General features: G+C 41.1%; 1 protein-coding gene across 2 annotated transcripts; it reads right to left on the reverse strand.

Annotated features, from left to right (window-relative positions):
* Nucleotides 1–3,969: 3,969 nt before the first annotated feature.
* On the reverse strand, nt 3,970–17,343 carry nfatc4 (nuclear factor of activated T cells 4). 2 transcript variants are annotated; one of them, XM_068341237.1, is made up of 13 exons: nt 16,599–17,343; nt 12,010–12,161; nt 10,435–10,962; nt 9,531–9,706; nt 8,636–8,798; nt 8,383–8,483; nt 7,518–7,619; nt 7,115–7,302; nt 6,870–7,010; nt 6,545–6,600; nt 6,318–6,444; nt 5,058–5,762; nt 3,970–4,253 (listed from the first exon to the last, which is right to left on the reverse strand). In XM_068341237.1, the coding sequence occupies exons 1-13, from the start codon at nt 16,795–16,797 to the stop codon at nt 4,183–4,185; spliced, it is 2,709 nt and encodes a 902-aa protein (XP_068197338.1). In that variant the 5' UTR covers nt 16,798–17,343; the 3' UTR covers nt 3,970–4,182. The 2 variants fall into 2 exon arrangements, with proteins under 2 accessions (XP_068197338.1, XP_068197337.1); XM_068341236.1 differs by having other exon boundaries at nt 12,010–12,167; nt 16,599–17,341.
* Nucleotides 17,344–18,231: the final 888 nt, after the last annotated feature.

An 18,231-nucleotide genomic window follows, 5' to 3' on the forward strand; every position in this document is an offset into this window, starting at 1 on the left:
CAGCTAGATCACATGTGTCATACTCAAGGCCCGGGGGCCAAAAGTGGCCCGCCACATCATTTTATGTGGCCCACGAGAGCATAAAAGGTCAGTGTCTAAAAATAAATAACTCAAAAGTGTGCTTTGACCAAAAACTTCATTTCCCACAATGCAGTAATTCAGCCCATTTTAACTTTGACATAAATGTTGTGAACAAAGTCAATTTCCTAACTTGTGTTTGATGTTATTTTTCTTTATTGATTGATAGTTTGATCCTTGATTGATGGAGTTCTGTGGGTTTAATAACCTGACAAATTAAAAGGATTCATGTTAGAACAGAGAAACAAACAGATATGGTTTTTTTTGCTGTGCAACCATAATGTTTGCAGCTTGAATAAGAAATGAATTCAGAGTTATTTAACATTAAGGAGTAGTTACATTTCTATTACATTTATTTGACATTACGTTGCGTTACATTTAGTTACATTTATTAGTTACATCTGGCCCTTTGAGGACAGATGTTTTGCTGATGTGGCCCTCAGTGTGACACCCCTGAGCTAAAGGTTTGGCATCAGCTCCACGGTGACGTGCCTTCCCTCGACAGCAGCAGCCAGTATCTCTATGAAATACCTGAGTGATGCTATAGTTAGCGCGTCTTTAGGGACTCCAGCCTTCCAGTGATGGAGGCTACATTTAGACTTAATGGTCATTCTTTAATCATAGATCTTATGATCTAATGGAGGTATTACTACTAATAGCCCTGTCATATTTTTACTCTTCCCTCTCTCCCACACTCTACCACCAGTACTTGTAAAAAATAAACAATACAGGTTTAGAAAATCAAGGCTTTGATATCAATGAAAGATATTTTTTTCAAAGGTTATGACCTTAGCTCTGAGTCATCCATCTGCTGACATTCTCTGTGTTTTGTTGCTTCAACCTGGTGAGCCACAATGAAATTGCCTTGTCTCAAATCCAAGTCACGGGTTATGCTGAAGCATATCCTGGCTGACTACAGGCAGAGGCGGGGTACACCCTAGACAAGTTGCCAGGTCATGGCATCGCCACACAGAAAGACGGACAAACTCAAACTCATACCTACAGACAATTTTATAATGACCAATTCACCTAAATTGAATGTTTATACCACCCTGATTGAACTTTGCCTCTGCAAGATCGTTGTTTGAGCTCCCCCCTGCTTATAATCCTCCCTGAACACTGATCTGTGCTTGCTTTCTGATTTTGCCTCTTTATATCTCTGTACCTCTGCCTACATCTGATCACTTGGTATTGAACTGTAACAAACAAAGCAAACTGATTATGGATTAAGCCCTCTGTTTTGCTTGGATCCTGTCTCTGCCCTGTGGTTCATCCTGGGGCTCTCCTGGTTTCAGGACAGGATGAGGTGAGGAGGATTTGAAATGGACCTTACCAGTGTCGCCACTTTCACCCACATCTAGAAACACTGAACATTACACATTACACATGCTTGACAGAATGTCTCTGAATCTTAATCATCCTAACCCCTCCTTCCAACAAATGGTCAAACCCATGAGTCAAGTTAGTATGGAGAGAAACTAAATATTTTGTCTAAACTGACTTCTCATTGGTCCAGTTAGACTTCGTCGGAGTGAGAGGTTGTGAAACGTGTAAAAATCCTATCCCAGTGCAGCGTAGTGGAGCTGCTGTCTCTGCAGCAGCATCTGTTTGGTTGTGTCCTGGACAAATGGGCTCAGAGTTGTCAGTGTGAGGTTTACATTTACGTGCTTCAACCTATGGTGTGTGATCTTGTTGGGGTTGTTGAATGCAAGATGTGCAGAGAGATTAGAAGGAAGTGAGTTTGATATCAGCATATCAACAAGTTTGACTAAAAAAAACCTGCTTCGTTTTATGTCTTGCTTGTTTCAGGGTTGTGTGATGCTGATTTATGCAAAAATAGCTTAGGTTCTACATTTTGAAGGTGAACTTTTTGGAGACATGGTTGATGAAAACAAACTTAAGCTGTTTTTTTGCAGCACAGTTCTGAGTCTCTCTATCTGTTGGCAGAGGAAAGAGAGCAGCAGGATTGTGGGTTACACACCTTTTCACTGGGATATTTTCCATTTCAATGAACTGTTATATTTTAACCATCCAGCGGCTGAGAAATGTGAAGCTTTCTGTTGAAGGAAGGTTTCAAAACATGAAACCTTCACATCCTTCATGCTTCTACATCACTGAAATATATAGCAGTTCTTTCCAATGAGAAGAATTGCTTTTGTACCCACTTTAAATAAAATAAAATAACTATATGACCATGTCAGCAAGATGCCAAAGGACTGCATTTTTCTCAACCTCACAGGGTTCTTCTTCATATTATTTTATTAATGTGCTGCAAAAAGGTGGAAGAGAGAAAAATACATTAGATCAAATCACAAGTGAAAAGACTTTTGGATTTGGAGGTCCCTGTGTTAAAATAAATTTTTATGTTATTATGTTTTTTTTATTAGCAGAGACTATACAATGTTCTCATGTCACTCATAGTGTTACGACTTACCTGTTTTTGTAAATATCAAAATCCACATAAACTAAGACATTAATTTTCATAACAAGTTTACACATTAAAATGCATTACATAATTCATCCTTAAGATTTGTTCTTACTGTCAAAACATTCCTTCATAAAAGATGTGCTTCCAAATGTCGTCACTAGGTAGAGACACTGTCACAGGTTGAGAAGGAGAACCTTGACTTCAGAACGTAAGAAACAAAATATAAATGATAGTTTACTTGACATACGTTGAAATAAATTTTCTCCATTATTATGTGAAACAAAAGCAAAAAATAGTTTCTGTTAATAAATTGATTCAGGTTTTGCTGTTCTTAAAACACATTAAAACCATATTGAAAATCTTATGCAATATAATTATTATAGCGTGAAATCCATATTTTTTTTTATAAAGGATCAAATCTGTAGTTTTCCTTTCAATAATAATCATTTCATTTTAATGAGCAGCAGCATTTTTATATGGATGTGACAGTAATAGTGGGATAAGCAAGAGTAGTTCTACAAATCATCCTGCATAGCACTAAATAAAATAATTTTTGAACGTTTTAACCCAGTAGTAAAGCAGAAAAAGAATAGTAAGGTAAATAATATTAACCATCTCTTCCATTTGATTGTGCTTGAGGTTTACCTTCCCCAGATTCACATCATCACTGCATATATGAGTCAATTTACCTTCGTAATGGCAGCCAGAAAGAAATCAAGAACAGGAACTACGATAGTTAGTGTTATACAAGATCTATGGCTTCACATTTCACCAGTAACTCATGAAATGTTCAAAGCTCTTCACCAGTGATGTACAACTCTTGCCATTAAGGCTTTTGTTCTCAAGTTTGCAACATACCCATTTATGGTTGCTCTGATCCATCTAGACTCATAAAACTGTCAAGAAAAGACCGAGTGCTTTAGTGCATTTTGCTGAGAATAGTGCAGGTTTTACTGCTTATGTTGCATTCCAATAATTTTATATCTTTTCTTCCTTTTAATGGAGATTGTGCACAATAAGTTTAAAACATACAGCTGTGCAGCAGATTGAACAGTACCTTCAAGAAACGATTTCAGGCTGTTGACGTGTTTTCTATCCCCTGCAGGTGGCGCTGTTTATTCAGTCTGAGCTGATCTGCGTCCAGGGGACCTTTAAAACTATTTCTCATCCAAACCTTTCAAACACCTTAACAGGCTCAGCTGAATCACACCATTCCTTCATGAGGTCAGACAAACTTTTCCACTTAACATCAGACAGACTCAAGGTGAAAGCAGATAGAATTCATAACTTCTTCCCTTTCCAATAACACTTCATTAGCAGTCATATTTTTCTGCTTTTAACTTATGTCATGATGCTGTTAAGACTGTCATCGCAGGAAAAAGTTGAAGCAACTGCTGCTGTTAGATAAAATAGGACCCTCCACAATTAGTCATGTTTTTTGCAAAAAAATAAATTACACCAAATCCAAGCAGTTTATTGTATAATTTATTTCAAAAACATGTTAAAATATTAGTTTCCCTTTATAAAACAAGTACCTGTGGTCATAATTACAACGGTGTCCTGGTTGTCAAGGTTGTCCCTACTCAGTATTGGATGTAACTGGAGGGACGTGTCCTAATTCCAAGTGCACAAGGAATTTAACATTATGCTGAATGTGGTGAGGAGCTGCTCCGGGTTCAGTTTTGCTGGCTGTCCATCTGTGATCCTGACTGGTACGACTGGATGTCCTCCCCAATGAACTCTGTCACTGTGGAGGAAGAAGACAAAATCACAATGCTGTTTGTGCTTTCATCAACCTCTGCTCTGTATTATCTGGGCTATTAATTCAACTAACTATAATCAATCAATCAACTTTTATTCACATAGCGCTTAATCACATCTGATGACATTTCAAAGCGCTTGAATTAAAAAAAGCTGTAATAAAAAAACACACTTTGGCACGTTGTACAAAACAGCATGATGACATCATCAGTGTGTATGTCATGAAGATGCAGCGAATTAATCCAAACATACATTTTAGGGAACTTAAAAAATTTAAAAAATGATTCTGTTAGGGAGTTTTCCCATCAAAGAGCAACAACTTTATTAACTCTACTTTGGAGTTTATAAAGTTAACGCCATACCAGAATTAACTTTATTCTCAATAATCTTGAATCGTTTGTCTTTCACAGGATTAAATAAAACGTACTGCATGAATTCGTACAAAAATCATTGACAAGACAGATATGAGCTGCACATCTGTGTCAAGGAACTTTTTTTCCCCAAGTCTCTTATTAATAATGTGAGACAATACGCTTTAAAATGTCCCTTAATGTCCAAGGAGTGTATGCTCCGCTCAATGCCATTCTAGTTTTTGCAGTGTTAAATTTTAAATGTTAAGTTAATGGTGGTTTTGGTAACAAAGCAAACATCTATTTTCTTATTATATGGCTAAAATTAAAAACAACTGACTGTAATGAGGAAACCTCATATGCCTCATTCCACGCCGTAGGATAAAACCTGTTTTTGCCACCAGCATTAAACAAGATGAAGACGATTCCGTTCAGCTCACCTTCTTCAAACGTGATGTGATGCATCGAGGCGGAGCTGGTGAACTCCAGAGAGTCTCTCGCTCCTCCATGTTCGGCCCCCAGCGCCTTTCCGTGAGGCTCCCAGCCATCGTAGTGGGAGTACGGAGCTGGGCATAAGTCCTGAAATGGGCTGGAGGTGCCTGGGGGGGAGGAGCACACCTCCTGGGGGTAAGCGGAGTACGGGGGGTAAGGGGAGGTGGTGATGGGAGGCAGAGGGGAAGTGGAGATGGGGCTGCCGGCGGGAAACGGGCTGAGAGAGGAGGAGTGGGATGGGGAAGGTGAGGAGGACAGGTAGGGTGAGTCCAGCCACGGGGACGGGGAGGGGGACGGAGGCTGGGGGCCACGAGGGTACAGGGGTGGCAGGAGCTCGGTGAAGCCCAACTCCAGATTTTCAAAGCCTGTGTGGCCCTCAGGCATGGCGGCCCTGGAGCCACTGGGGTCCTCCACAGCAGCATCGGCTTTAGTGCAGTACTCCTCATGGTACCCCATGGGGGGGCAGGGAGAGGAGAAGGTGGAGGAGTAGGGGTGTAGGTGGAACCCCAGGCTTCGATCGTCGGCCATGGTTTCATCCGTCACATGGAAGCCCCTGTCCATCCTGGTTTGGCCCCCCACAGGACACACGGGGGCCCCATCCAGAGACAGCAGGGACGGTCGGGACAGCAGCGGGTCCTCTTCTTTGAACATAACTACAGAGAAAACAGTCATCATTATTTATCAGGGGCGTGATCAGGGGTGTACTGCTGCATAATGTTTGGTCATTATGGGATGTGATTTTAGCCGTTAAACTAGAGGCATATTGTTCTTCTGACATAAGATTCTGGATCCAGATGATGATACAGATCACCACCGAAAAAACAAAGGCTGGCAAAACATGAGCTTCTTTCAAGGATGGTTATTATTTACTCACTTAATTTTCTTTATTTTTGTTCTAAATTTTTTTAAAAAGTCAGAAAACCTGACACTTTGAGATCTATTTATTGGTACATTATTATTCAGAGAATATACTTACTGGAGAAATAAAATTAAAAAAAGATAAATAACAAATTTCATCTGTTGAATGTTACAGTTTTTTCCATGTTTGCACAATTTTTTAATGGAAAATAAATGTATTTATCAATGAAAGTTTGGAGTTTGGGAAGAAAATTGCTTTTAAATATTGGGGGGGGTAGAATCGCAATGAAACACAGTTGGAAAAACGGAGCAAACAGAGAGGAGAGAACGACGTGAGACTGGACACTCACTGGGGAGATACTTGAACGAGTGAGTGCTGCTCCTCTTCCTCTTCCCGTTGGAGACGTAAAGATTAACGGACATGGGCCGACTGACGGAGAGGTCGCTGTAGGCGGGGACCCTCACGCACAACAGGCACTGTGAGACAGGAGGTGTGGAGACAAGTGGTGACGGGAGACACGTCCCAGTGTTGTGGTTGTGTCTCCTTCATGAACCTGATCAGTGATGTAAAGTTTACCTCGCTGCTGTTGTCCCGGTCGACGTGAGCCTCCTCCTCCCACTGCAGTTTACCATCTACATGAAACAGCAGATGACGGTAATGTTAGCATCACAGCTAACAATAAAGACACTCACATACAGTCACCATAAATGATGGAAGTCATGCTCTGAACTATTACATATCTAAAAACAATCCCACACTCAAATAGAACTTTAACACATCTTTAAAAGAATCTTACTTCTATATTTATCATTTATTTATTTATAACATTATTGTCGGGATCCACAGACACATAATATGAGACAGCGTCACGATGTCTCCTGTGTCCTCTGGGGGTCTTTACCTGTCCCCCTCTCCATGAACAGGACTCTGGAGATGGGCAGGAAGTTGGATCCGCTCAGCAGAAGCTCCTCCCCTCCCTCCACGGAACAGGAAGTGATGCTGACGGACTCGATGACGGGCAGCTCCTGAGCTGAACGCTGGGCTGTGGCAGTGACAGTCAAGCAATTTAAACATTCCTAATACTAAATGTGATAAGTTTGTGCTAAAAAAAACAGTCTGATTTTAATTTTTTAACCAGCTACTCACAGCATTCAATTGGTAGGGAGGCAACCTGCAGGGCCAGGACTCTACCGGAAGCGGCCATAGGGGGCGCCAGAGGGAGATGGGCTCGGAAAACCAAGCGGACGCGAGTGTTCTTCCTTCCGACATCTGTTTCCCCTTTCCTCAGCTCGATGTCTGAGTTTCTCAGCTTCAGAATCCCGGCACAGTCAATGCTACAACCAAACATTTAAAAAAAAAAGAAAAAAAGAAGTACATTAACGGAGGAAAATGTGGATCAGTAGCAGTTTTCTAGTAGTTTTTCAACTACTATCTCACTGAAATGAATTTAAAAAATAAGGCCTCTCACTAAAAATGCTGAAAATGATCCTACAAAATAAAGGCATGCACAATTAAAACATGTTTCAGAATAAAAATGGCCCCTACTCACAGTGCGGTCATGTTGCTCTCAGGGTTGAGGGGGATGTCCAGAATTTTGGTCCCAGCCTGGACGCTCTCATGGCTCGCTGTACCCACCATCTTTCCTGTCACCCTGAGAGGGAGATGCAGCTTTAAACAGCCCCCATCTACAGTTTTATTTAAGCTGAATGACACCACTGCTCCGCTGTGTACCCTCATCCTGAACAGGATAGTACACAGAGAGATTAAACAGATTTTGGATTAATTCTTGCAGTCATTTGTCAAACAGTAATTCTGAATGTTACCCTGTTAAAGAAATTAGATATTTACTGGACATTTTTAATGACCAAAACAAAATTTTATCCCTATAACTTGACACCAGATGAAGACATATGTTATTAGAAATTAAAATAAATAAATAAATAAAACCATTCAACGTGAATTATATGATAGGAATCATATCTAGACTTTAACACATGCAATAAAAGAAATGAATGCATCATATCCACTCAGATTATTCATATACTGTATCTATAAATGAAAACAACCGATAATAATAATTGTGACTGGAGCACAGACAAATCAAAAGCAGTTCATGTCCCACATGACCCCACTGATGCCCCCACACAGGGCAGAATAACAAACAAAGACATGTCATCATTTGCAGGGATGGACCTCTGTTGCTCTATTGTTCAGTCATGTTCAACCATCTCACATGTTCCACATTTAGCTGATGTTTTCCCATCCAGGACCGGCGCTAGCAGCAGCTGCTGGCGAGTTACACAATAGTTGAAGCCACAGCAGACGGATGTTCAATATGCATTCTGCTGAGTCAACATAATGCATGACAGAAAGAGCACTCCATGGGTTTTTGGTTTTTGAATCCGGGTCAGTACCTGTGTATCTGGTAGAAAGGATGTGGCCTGATCGATCTGTCGTCAGCCGTTCCCACGAAAACCTGCAGGGACAGCGGCTTCCTGTCTGTGTATCCACACAGCTGTACGGAGACAAAGCCAGAGGGACGGACTCAAACTGTGACGAGGCCAAGACCGGCGAGAACAACTCACGTCCTGAGACCTCGATCGCTCCAGTTTGTACGACAGCTTCAGTAGAGATATAAAAGCTAGAAGCGTCTGATCATGAACACACCTTGACGACGGGATGCCCTGCCAGTGCTGCCTTCACTGCCCCCCTGCTCCCCTCAGTCTCATAGTGGGCTCTGTGGTGCGGACGGGGCTGCACCTCGATACGGAGTTCGTACTGGTCGTACTGGGAAGGCAGCGGCCAATCGAGTGGTGGTAGAGCGTTGGACCTTATTGGAAGAATAAGATACTGACATCTTCTTATAATTTACACAAATTCATGCAGATAGTGATGGGTAATAGATCCAGGACTTAAGTCATCTGGGTGGATGAATATTTACACAACTAAAACCACTCATTTAAACGTGTTTTAAATCAGTTCACGGTGCAGCTATGATGATATTTTTATTGCAAAAATGAGCTGTTGTATAAAGAATGATACTTAAACCATCAAACACAATTCTTAAACCCAGTCTGATGGATATATAGTGTAATTATGCAAGAGCACATTCCTCTTCTTAGTACTGTTCAATACTACAAACAATAGTTAGTGAAACCAGAAACCAGTTTTTGTCCTATCGGACTAGAAACTCGTCTTTGTGAAGTGGACAGTGATCTGAGTTTGGAGATTGAGCAACCACTTGCAGGTGAGGTAAACACTACTGGTCCTTTGATTATTTTAGTCTTAGCAAAAGGACATGAAGGGAAAAGTCTCTATTGCTGTTACTCCTCATTCTGCCAAGCAGGGTTATGTAACAGTGACAGGTGTGACACAGCTAATATAACATCTTTAAATCATGCGAGCTTTTCTGTGAACCTCCGCCAGTAAAACACACTAGAGGTTAGCGTTAAACCAAACTGTTCAGTAAAGACATATCGCTGTATTTATATTAAATGTGGGTAAAATATCATTAAACAGTGTTCAGATTCTACTGGTGATTGTCAGAGCTGTGTATCCTCACCTGAAGAGAGGGCTGTGGGTGTTGGTTCGTGTCCGACCCCAGCCGAGGGCAGGGGGCACAGAGAGGTAGTCCATGCCCAGCGCAGGAGGCTCCCTCCTGGGCTGTTGGGTCTCCGGCAGCAGGCAGGGGGAGCTGTGGCCTGGAGCCGGCTCCTGGTCCACCTCCCTGGAAGACAACTGCAAGACCAAAAAGTATGGCTTGACATTTGAATAAACTTTAACACTTTAAAGCCCGAACCATGAAATAATTGCCAGAAAAATCTAATTTTCAGAAAATATGGGACAAACATTTGTACATATATGAGCTTCACTATTACACTTTTCTGAGACGTCATGTTCGTGATACTTGTGAATACTGTGTGAGTAAAAGCTAAAATTCTCCTTGTAACAAAAACTAATAATGTATTTTAAAAAATAAAATAAAATAAAATAAAATAAAATAAAATAAAATAAAATAAAATAAAATAAAATAAAATAAAATAAAATAAAATAAAATAAAATAATGTTACCAATTATTGACATGGTCAAGAAGTATTTAACAATTTTTTAGAAATGTTGCATATTTTGTGTTTTTCCCATTGGAAAAAAATCAGGGTTCTAATGGCAAAGCCTATATAGACATAAATATTAATAATAATTTAAAAAAAACACTTTATATTTATGGATAGGTCTGAAGTAGTTGAAAAGATCTGATGCCTTGAAAAAGCTTTAATTTGCTTAATTATGGCTAAATCCTGACTTTTCTCACATGGAAAACACAGATGCATGTGTCTGATTATGTACATCAGGGTTTTTTTGGAAATAAAATGATAAATTTATGATGTAGAATATCAAAATCCTGAAAATGCAAGTGGATGAAACATGATACATTTGCCTTTATAGGTCAATGGATCGGACGTCTCTACCTGTTCCAGTGACGTCTTCCTGGATTTTTGTGGGATGCTGAGGTCACAACTGTTGGGCGAAGCTTGTGACAGCGGGAGTGTTTCTCCGCCCTCAGAATTACCCAGCAAGTCTTCTGAGTAACTTCCCCTTCGTGAAGTACAGGGGGAGGCGAGGGGGGAATTTCTACGCTTTTTGCCTCCAGGGGACGTGGGGCGAGAAGATGGTGAAAGGCCAAAGTTGATTGTGGTCTCATTCAGGTCGTCCTCCTCCACCAGCAGGGAGTCACAACTGGAGGCGGGGCTGAGCCAGCCGCGGGAGGAGGGACTGGAGGCGGGACTAGGGCTGAGGGAGCCGGGGCATCTGTCGCGGTAGGTAAAAGGGTCCAAGAGGGGGAGGTAGAGACGCTCTCTGTCCCACCCGCCACCACCACCACCACCCCCACCACCACCCATGTCCCAGTAGCTGGAAACAGTGGGCGTGGGGTCGTCTTCAGGGGAGATGGTGGTTATCTGGATGCTGGGACACTCGACCACACGAGACTCTGAAACCTGGAGGGCCCAAAATCAAAAAGACATCTTCAGTTATATCTGGACTGGCTGTAGGTCCACACAGAGAATATGACCAATATTTAAAATTATAAACAATTTATTAAGTAAAATACCAAATATTTCCTAATATTGTTATTGGGATTTAAATTTTTTTTTGTTTTGTTTTGGGACTGTTGTCCTGAAGTGTATTTGAAGCTGTCAGCTGATTGCTACTACAGTAATATCTTGACATACTAGTTTTTTGAGATACGAGCAATTGCTCTGTCAATATTTTTGTTTGACAAATGAAAGAAAATTTGACTTTCGAGCCATGCTTTTTGGAAACGAAATTAACGTCAGCTGAGACCGGATCTCGTTCTCGTCGTGTGCCTGTGAGTTTTGCGTTTCTTTTCATACTTTATCAATGTGTATGTAACTGATATATAATTGATTATGCACAAGTAAAGTCTGAACGTCTATTGTTTGATAAGGAATATGTTGGGTTTTTTTCATAATGGAGGGAGTTTGGGGCTTTTTTTTACAAGGCTGGAATGGATTAAAATGATTTTATTTATTTTAAATTGGGAAAACTTTACGAGTTATTTGACAAGCTCAGTCACGGAATGCATTAAACTCGTATGTCGAGGTATTATTTTCCCTTACTATTACTGAGGAACTAAAAAAAAAAAGGAGCAAAAAAAAAAGGACAAAACATGTTTTTCTACATATAAAATCTAATTTTTTTACAATGTATATCATGTTTTGTTCTGACTCCACATGAATGAAGTTAATTTTTGTTTAGAGATGAGTCTGATGACAAGAAAACAAACTAAACCAAAATATGATTCTAACCAAGTGGTTTTAGTGGCTAACCCAAACCAGACTTTAAACATAGTGATGCCACAACATTAATTTAATTTCTGGACCATGAAGAAACATTTCAATCAAACATAAATTATCCATTTGCCACCCCCCTCACATAAATTACCAATATTTTTTTCCAATATATGGATTGAATTAGGACAAGATGCAGAATAATCCCTAAACTTAGCAGACAGGGTTGCTCACCTGTACAGAACGTGCCGGCAGGCTCTCATAAGTCCCGCTGAACTCTCGGGTGGGGGCTCGTCGCGGCGGAGGGGAATGCATCCCAGCCCGCCGATTGGCTGAGGGTGGCGAGCTGGGGATGTTGATTGAGTGTCTTGCAGCCATGTGGTTATCTGTAACTGATGGAAAGAATTATGAGACCCTATGTGTCGACAGACAACAAACACTGGCAGCAACGTGCAATTTAGAAAATAAAGTAGCAAGCATCAGATTAAAAGAACCACAGCACTCGTGACAAAAGTCGGTCTTACAAAAACCTGATAATTAAATGCAGAGTTTTTCAGTGGGCTCATTTTCCTAATATAAAGCCTTCCTTCCACATGACAACCATTTATTTTCTGGCTGCTTTCTCTCAAAAAAATGAATTAAAAAAAACAAAAAAAAACCCATTATTGTGTAAACATATTTTCTTTTATATCACATGTCGTGGATTTCTGGAACATGCGACTTCACATTAATCTTTTCTCACAACCACAAACTGACAGTTAGCCCTCAAAGCGTTCTGTTCTTTTACATGTGGCGTGAGAAACACTCAGTAAATGTCAATCATACAACTATGGACTGTAAAGAATCAACTTTCTCTATTAACTTGCACGCATAATTCATCACACATCAGTTACTGATTGTCATTGCCAGCACGGAAAAGGCAGACAACAGGGCCAATGCCTTTAAAGTATGCGCAGTGTTTTTACTTTATTTAAAAATACATTTAACAATTTTTTAAAGTGCACTTTTTACACTTTCTTAGATTAAATGATGGATAATACTCCCACATCTGAACAGAACCGATTTGGTTTAACATCTGTGGTAATGATGCAAACATAGGGAAAATTTTTTTAAAAACGTTTAAAAGTTTATTCATTAATACACGGCATTACTTGTTTGTTAAAAAACACACAAAACATACATGCAAAAATGAGTTTAAAACATGGTTGTGCTCAATGCAAGCCATTTCCACACGTTCCAGACTTTTCTGCTATTCTTTAGTGTTTTCTCACTAAAATTCAATTTTCTATGCAAATTAAACTGGCTTGACTCATTTTTAATCTCAATATCGAACCTCATCAAGAAAATGAATAAATATTTACCAAAATGTCAAACATCTTTTACTTTATCTTGATGGCAACATTGTTTTTTTTGTTTTTTTTACATTTTATTGTACTGGAATAAAAGAATTGGCATTTGTTGGTTTAAGGCTACATGACAATGTGAAATTTGGTTTCATATTGTGTAATCCCCATAAGCCATATGGCAACAATTTACTAAGCATCCATTCTGAACTCTGCTTAGAGTGGAAAAAAACATCAATCCTTTTGTTTTGAACCAAATATTAGAATCAGTGGTGCAATAAAGAGGGAAGAAGGAATATAAACCAAATTAAAAACTTTACTGTTGGCTCAGTCGTCCTAGTCTAACTGAGATGTTAAGAAACTCTGCTGTAAATTTTGACTTTTGAAGATGATTTTGGGCTTTTCTACGTATCCAAAAAAACATGTTTGAATGTCACAAACCATTAAGGATACAACCCCATCAAGGCCACAGTCCTCACCACAACATTTCAGCAACGTGGTGTGGTCGGCATCCACTTGGAGCCAAACAGTAGTTACTCTGTAATGAGCGAGGCTTCAATGATCATTGGTCCATTCATGCAATTTTTTTGGTCAACGTGGATGCTGAAGAGCAACTGCCAAAAAATGAAGAGTAATGGTGAAAAGTTCCTTCAAATGTTTCCTGGCAAGAAAAATATTTCCAAGTGATTAAATCTGCCGTGCTGAGGAAGCACTGATGGATTTTTCACATGAAACAATGACTTAGATGGATGTTTGTGTTCTGACCAGCAGGAGTTTAGGGGCCATGAAAACATACCTAACATGTTTAACACAGCAAAAGTCATATCGTGTAGTATTTTACTCTGCAAATTACTACACGATATGAACCTCTCTCAAAAATCAATCTTTGCACATTGATTATCTATCGGTGGTTTCCACGCGATCACAAGATTCTGAATCCAAATGGAATTCAGTTCTTCAGATTTCTCACAGCCTGCAACCAACAGTTTACCGTTTGTTTCTCTTTACCTTTCTATATAGAAAGGAATCATGTCAAACCAAAAGTTACCTTTGACTTTAAATTGATAACCAGACTGACTGATTTAAAGTCAATAGGATGGAAAATTCTAATAATCCAATTCTTTTTTTGTGTGCATTCCTTTTTTAAAAAAAAAGCTAGTTTCAAACTTGTGGTTTACTGACATTTGGGAATATTCTAGCAAAGATTTTGGCTCTATGCATAAAATAATATCAAAACATGTTACTAGAATGACTAGAATCCTGTGAGGAAAAAGGATCAATCTTACTTGGTTGTTGTTTTTTTGTAAACACAAGAATGACTTTTGTGTCATTTATGGTGCACTTATGTAGAAATGTGCCTTTAAGAGTGGATGGTAAATATCACATCGACAGGATTTGGCACTTTTGGGCTTATTATTATTAATGTAAGGCAAGATTTGTCATTTATTTGAGAATCTATAATCTACAACACTGTAGCGTGTTGTGTTGATTTTCTCATAAGAATCAAGAATTATTCCCAATCAGGGGTCTGGAACGCAACATGCAACCACCCGATAAATCAGAGGGTTCCTGTGACGAAGGAATAATAAATGTTCTGATCATTATCACAAGACTTCATTCATTCAATCATCTTCTTCAACGATAAGATTATAATTGTCTTGTCTTCAGCCAGTTATCCAAAGTTATGGTGGTGGGAGGAGAATGGGAAATAATTTTTTGCTTTAACTTTTGTCAAATAATTAATGTTAGAAAAACAGAGTCACGTTTCTCTGGGCCAATACTGACCTTGCATACGAGTCGATCAACGCAGAGACTTAACCACATTAAATACTTATTTCATATAAAATCAAATGTTTCTGCATTACAGGCAGAGATTTTTGGCAGAATACAATCCCTGGCCTCATGTTACCTCATATAACCAGAATGGTACTCAGTAGGACGCATACCTCCACCAAGGCCAAACAATTCCTTTTAATTCCATCAAGCTTCATCCAAAATCAAACTCACAGCCTGTAACCATCATTTAAAGTTACTGGATTTGTAACAGCCAACAATTTACCTTTGGTGGATCTGGATTTTTATTTTGGAGGGGCACCAAATTGCACCTCAAGGATACCAAACCCCTGAAAATAAATAAAACATTGAGACCCTGCGATGTTAAAAAACATGATTAAAAAAAAAATCCTGGATCCACCCCCTTTTAATGATCTCCAACAAAATTTAATGGGGTCTATTTTGGCTCAAGAACCATCCTCCCACCAAGATTTATGGAAACCGTTCAGTAGTTTTTGCATCATCTTGCTGAAATAACAACTAACGAACAAACCAAGTGAAAATCTGTAATTACCAATGGAGATGAAGACCATGAAGTGTAACATTATGAAAAAAAGAGCACTGATATTTGACTGACACGCCCTTAGTAGAACTTATACCAAACAGTTGAGTCCCTTTATCGAGATCTACAGCAGATGCGATGGAGCATTCTGGCTCCAGATTTATCCCGTTATTACATTTCATGGAAATCTGCTCTGCATTTATTTTGTAATTCTTCCAGAAATCCAACCAACCAACAAACAGACATGGGTGAAAACATCACCTCTTTGGTGGAGGTAAATATTGTGAGGGATAAATAATTTTTTCGTACATCTGAGAGGTTATTGCAAAAAAAAAAAAAAAATTTCTGACTGCAAGGGTCAAAACTGGTAAACCCGTCTCACCAGTCACCAGACGTGTACACAATTTTACTACTTAGGCCCAGAATGCTGTGCTGCATGTTGTATCTGTAGGTTGGAAAGGTGATGGCAGGAATATGAAGAATAAAACCATTTGGAAAAACTCTATGAAGTCAAACAGTGTCACCTACAACGATCTGCTGAGTTCACTTTCATGTCTTGGGTGTGGTGAGACAACTGTATGCCAGTGTGGGTGGGAAACAAATAAGTGGATGTGTGGATATGATGTGTGTGTGTGTGTGTGTGTGTGTGTGTGTGTGTGTGTGTGTGTGTGTGTGTGTGTGTGTGTGTGTATGTGCGTGCCGTGTTCAGCACACAGAGGTTGAGGTTCCTACCCCAGATGGCAGCCGTTAACTCCACTCACACGCACAGCTGATTAGAAACACATTGCGTCTGGATTGCGCGCACGCAAAACAGGAATACGGTTAAACATGCGCGTCGTGCGCGCAAAAATAATATACACATGTTCACATGCGTATCGATGGAGGCACGCGCACACACACACACACACACACACACACACACACAGACGCACACACACACACACACACACACACACAGACGCACGCAAATCAGACGCAGGCGTTGCGCACAGCATGCGCTCGTCCTCCTCCACGCATGTGCACACGCAGCTGCAGTCACACGCAAACACACGTGCACGCGCACAGAAGTTCCCATGCATTAGGAGCGACACTGACAGGCCGCCCCTCGTTCATTCTTCCGACACATTGAAATGAGTGGCTCTAACCCAAGCTACTGCTGTCGTTGGGGGGGTCCGGGTGCAGCAGGGGACCCTCACTCTCCTCCGCGGGAACACAGCTCTCCGGCTCGGCGGTGCGCACCGGGGATGGCCCTTGGCTCTGTCGCGGCGGCGGGTCCTCTTCATCAAACACCAACTTAAACTCGAACTCACCCTCCTCCCAGCCCGGGCCAGGCGCGGCCCCCATCGCAGAAGAACAGGATATAGATAGAGTGTTAATGACTTATCCCCCCCCCCCCCCCCCTAGACTCCAATTCAGCGACGCGAACGCCTTGGATGAGCTGGAAACTTCAGCCGCGATCACTTTGGTCCGCGTTTTACGCGTGCGCCATGACGCGATCGATCCATCCTCCTGAAGGGTTTAGTTGTAACTTCAGCAACTTTTCCACGCCGTTTTAACACGATGAGCGACTTCTGGAGCTTTCATGCCCTCCGGTCCAAATTCAATCTTCGTTCGGAACGTCTTTCAGTCTTTTCTGAGGAGTACCTCTCTGATAAAGTGGTTTCTTTCATTTTTGCTCCACCGCCATGTCCCATTCCTTCATCCTCGGTTACGAACGGGGAGAGCAAAACAAGTTTATCAAGTATTTTCTGTCGTCCTTTACCCTTAATTGCCTTTGGGTGGGTTTCCCAGCTCCGGTTGATCCGGTGCTCCTTCCCCATAGGACCCCGGGCCTGTCAGTCATGAATCCCCCCTGCCCAACCTCCAGCCTCGCTCTTCTCCTCTCTCCTCTCCTCTCCTCTCCTCTCCTCTCCTCTCCTCTCCTCTCCTCTCCTCTCCTCTCCTCTCCTCTCCTCACTCACTCTTCCACACACTTCAGAATGACGTCATATTCCAACACATCCGGAGCTCTAAAACGCACACATGGAGGATTTCTTTAAACTTCTTTCAGCATCAACCAAACTTCTCTTTCCTGACGTTTCTCCACCTCAAAATTCTCTGGATCAGTAACTGTTTTTATTCACTTAAGTCAAAAAACAATATGATTATTATTCGGATCATGAGCAGGACTCATGGCCAACAGCTCGGCCTCCAGAAGTTCCCCCCATGCAGGCCGGCTGCATGGCCACCACGGTGGTGGAGATGTCAGCTTGTGAACGTAGGAGGGCCTATTTCCTGTGGCAACAAGCACGACAGCCCCCCCTTTTTAGGCAGTCACTTTTCCCTCTCCTCCCCCTTTTTCCCCTTCGTCTTTCTTCTTCTTCTTTTTTTTTTTTAATCCACTCCTTCCTCTCTTCTCCCCAACTCCTCCTCGTCCCACTTCTCTCGGATATCCCTCCCTCCCCTTCCTCTCTTCCAAGGATCTGTTTCTCATTATCCTCTGTAGTCTGCTCTCTGTCTGAGTCAGGAGACCAAGAACTTAAATAAACACACCATCTTGCTCCCTCCGCCTCAGTCCAGTTCTGATCCCCACGCCACCTTCTCGCCGTCTCTCCCTTTAGTTCCCCCTCCTTGTATTCTCACAATCACAGCGTACATTATGGGCCTTCTTTCCATCTCTATGTCATCCTCTTGCGGTTGTGTGGGCAGGCTTTGGATCCTGGACTGATATCATGATGCCGAGCCAGCAGAGCCCTAACAATGGGTTTGTACTGTAAGTCATAGCCCAAACATGTCACA

The sequence above is a fragment of the Antennarius striatus genome, chromosome 18 (genome assembly GCF_040054535.1).
Source record: "Antennarius striatus isolate MH-2024 chromosome 18, ASM4005453v1, whole genome shotgun sequence".
NCBI lineage: Eukaryota > Metazoa > Chordata > Actinopteri > Lophiiformes > Antennariidae > Antennarius > Antennarius striatus.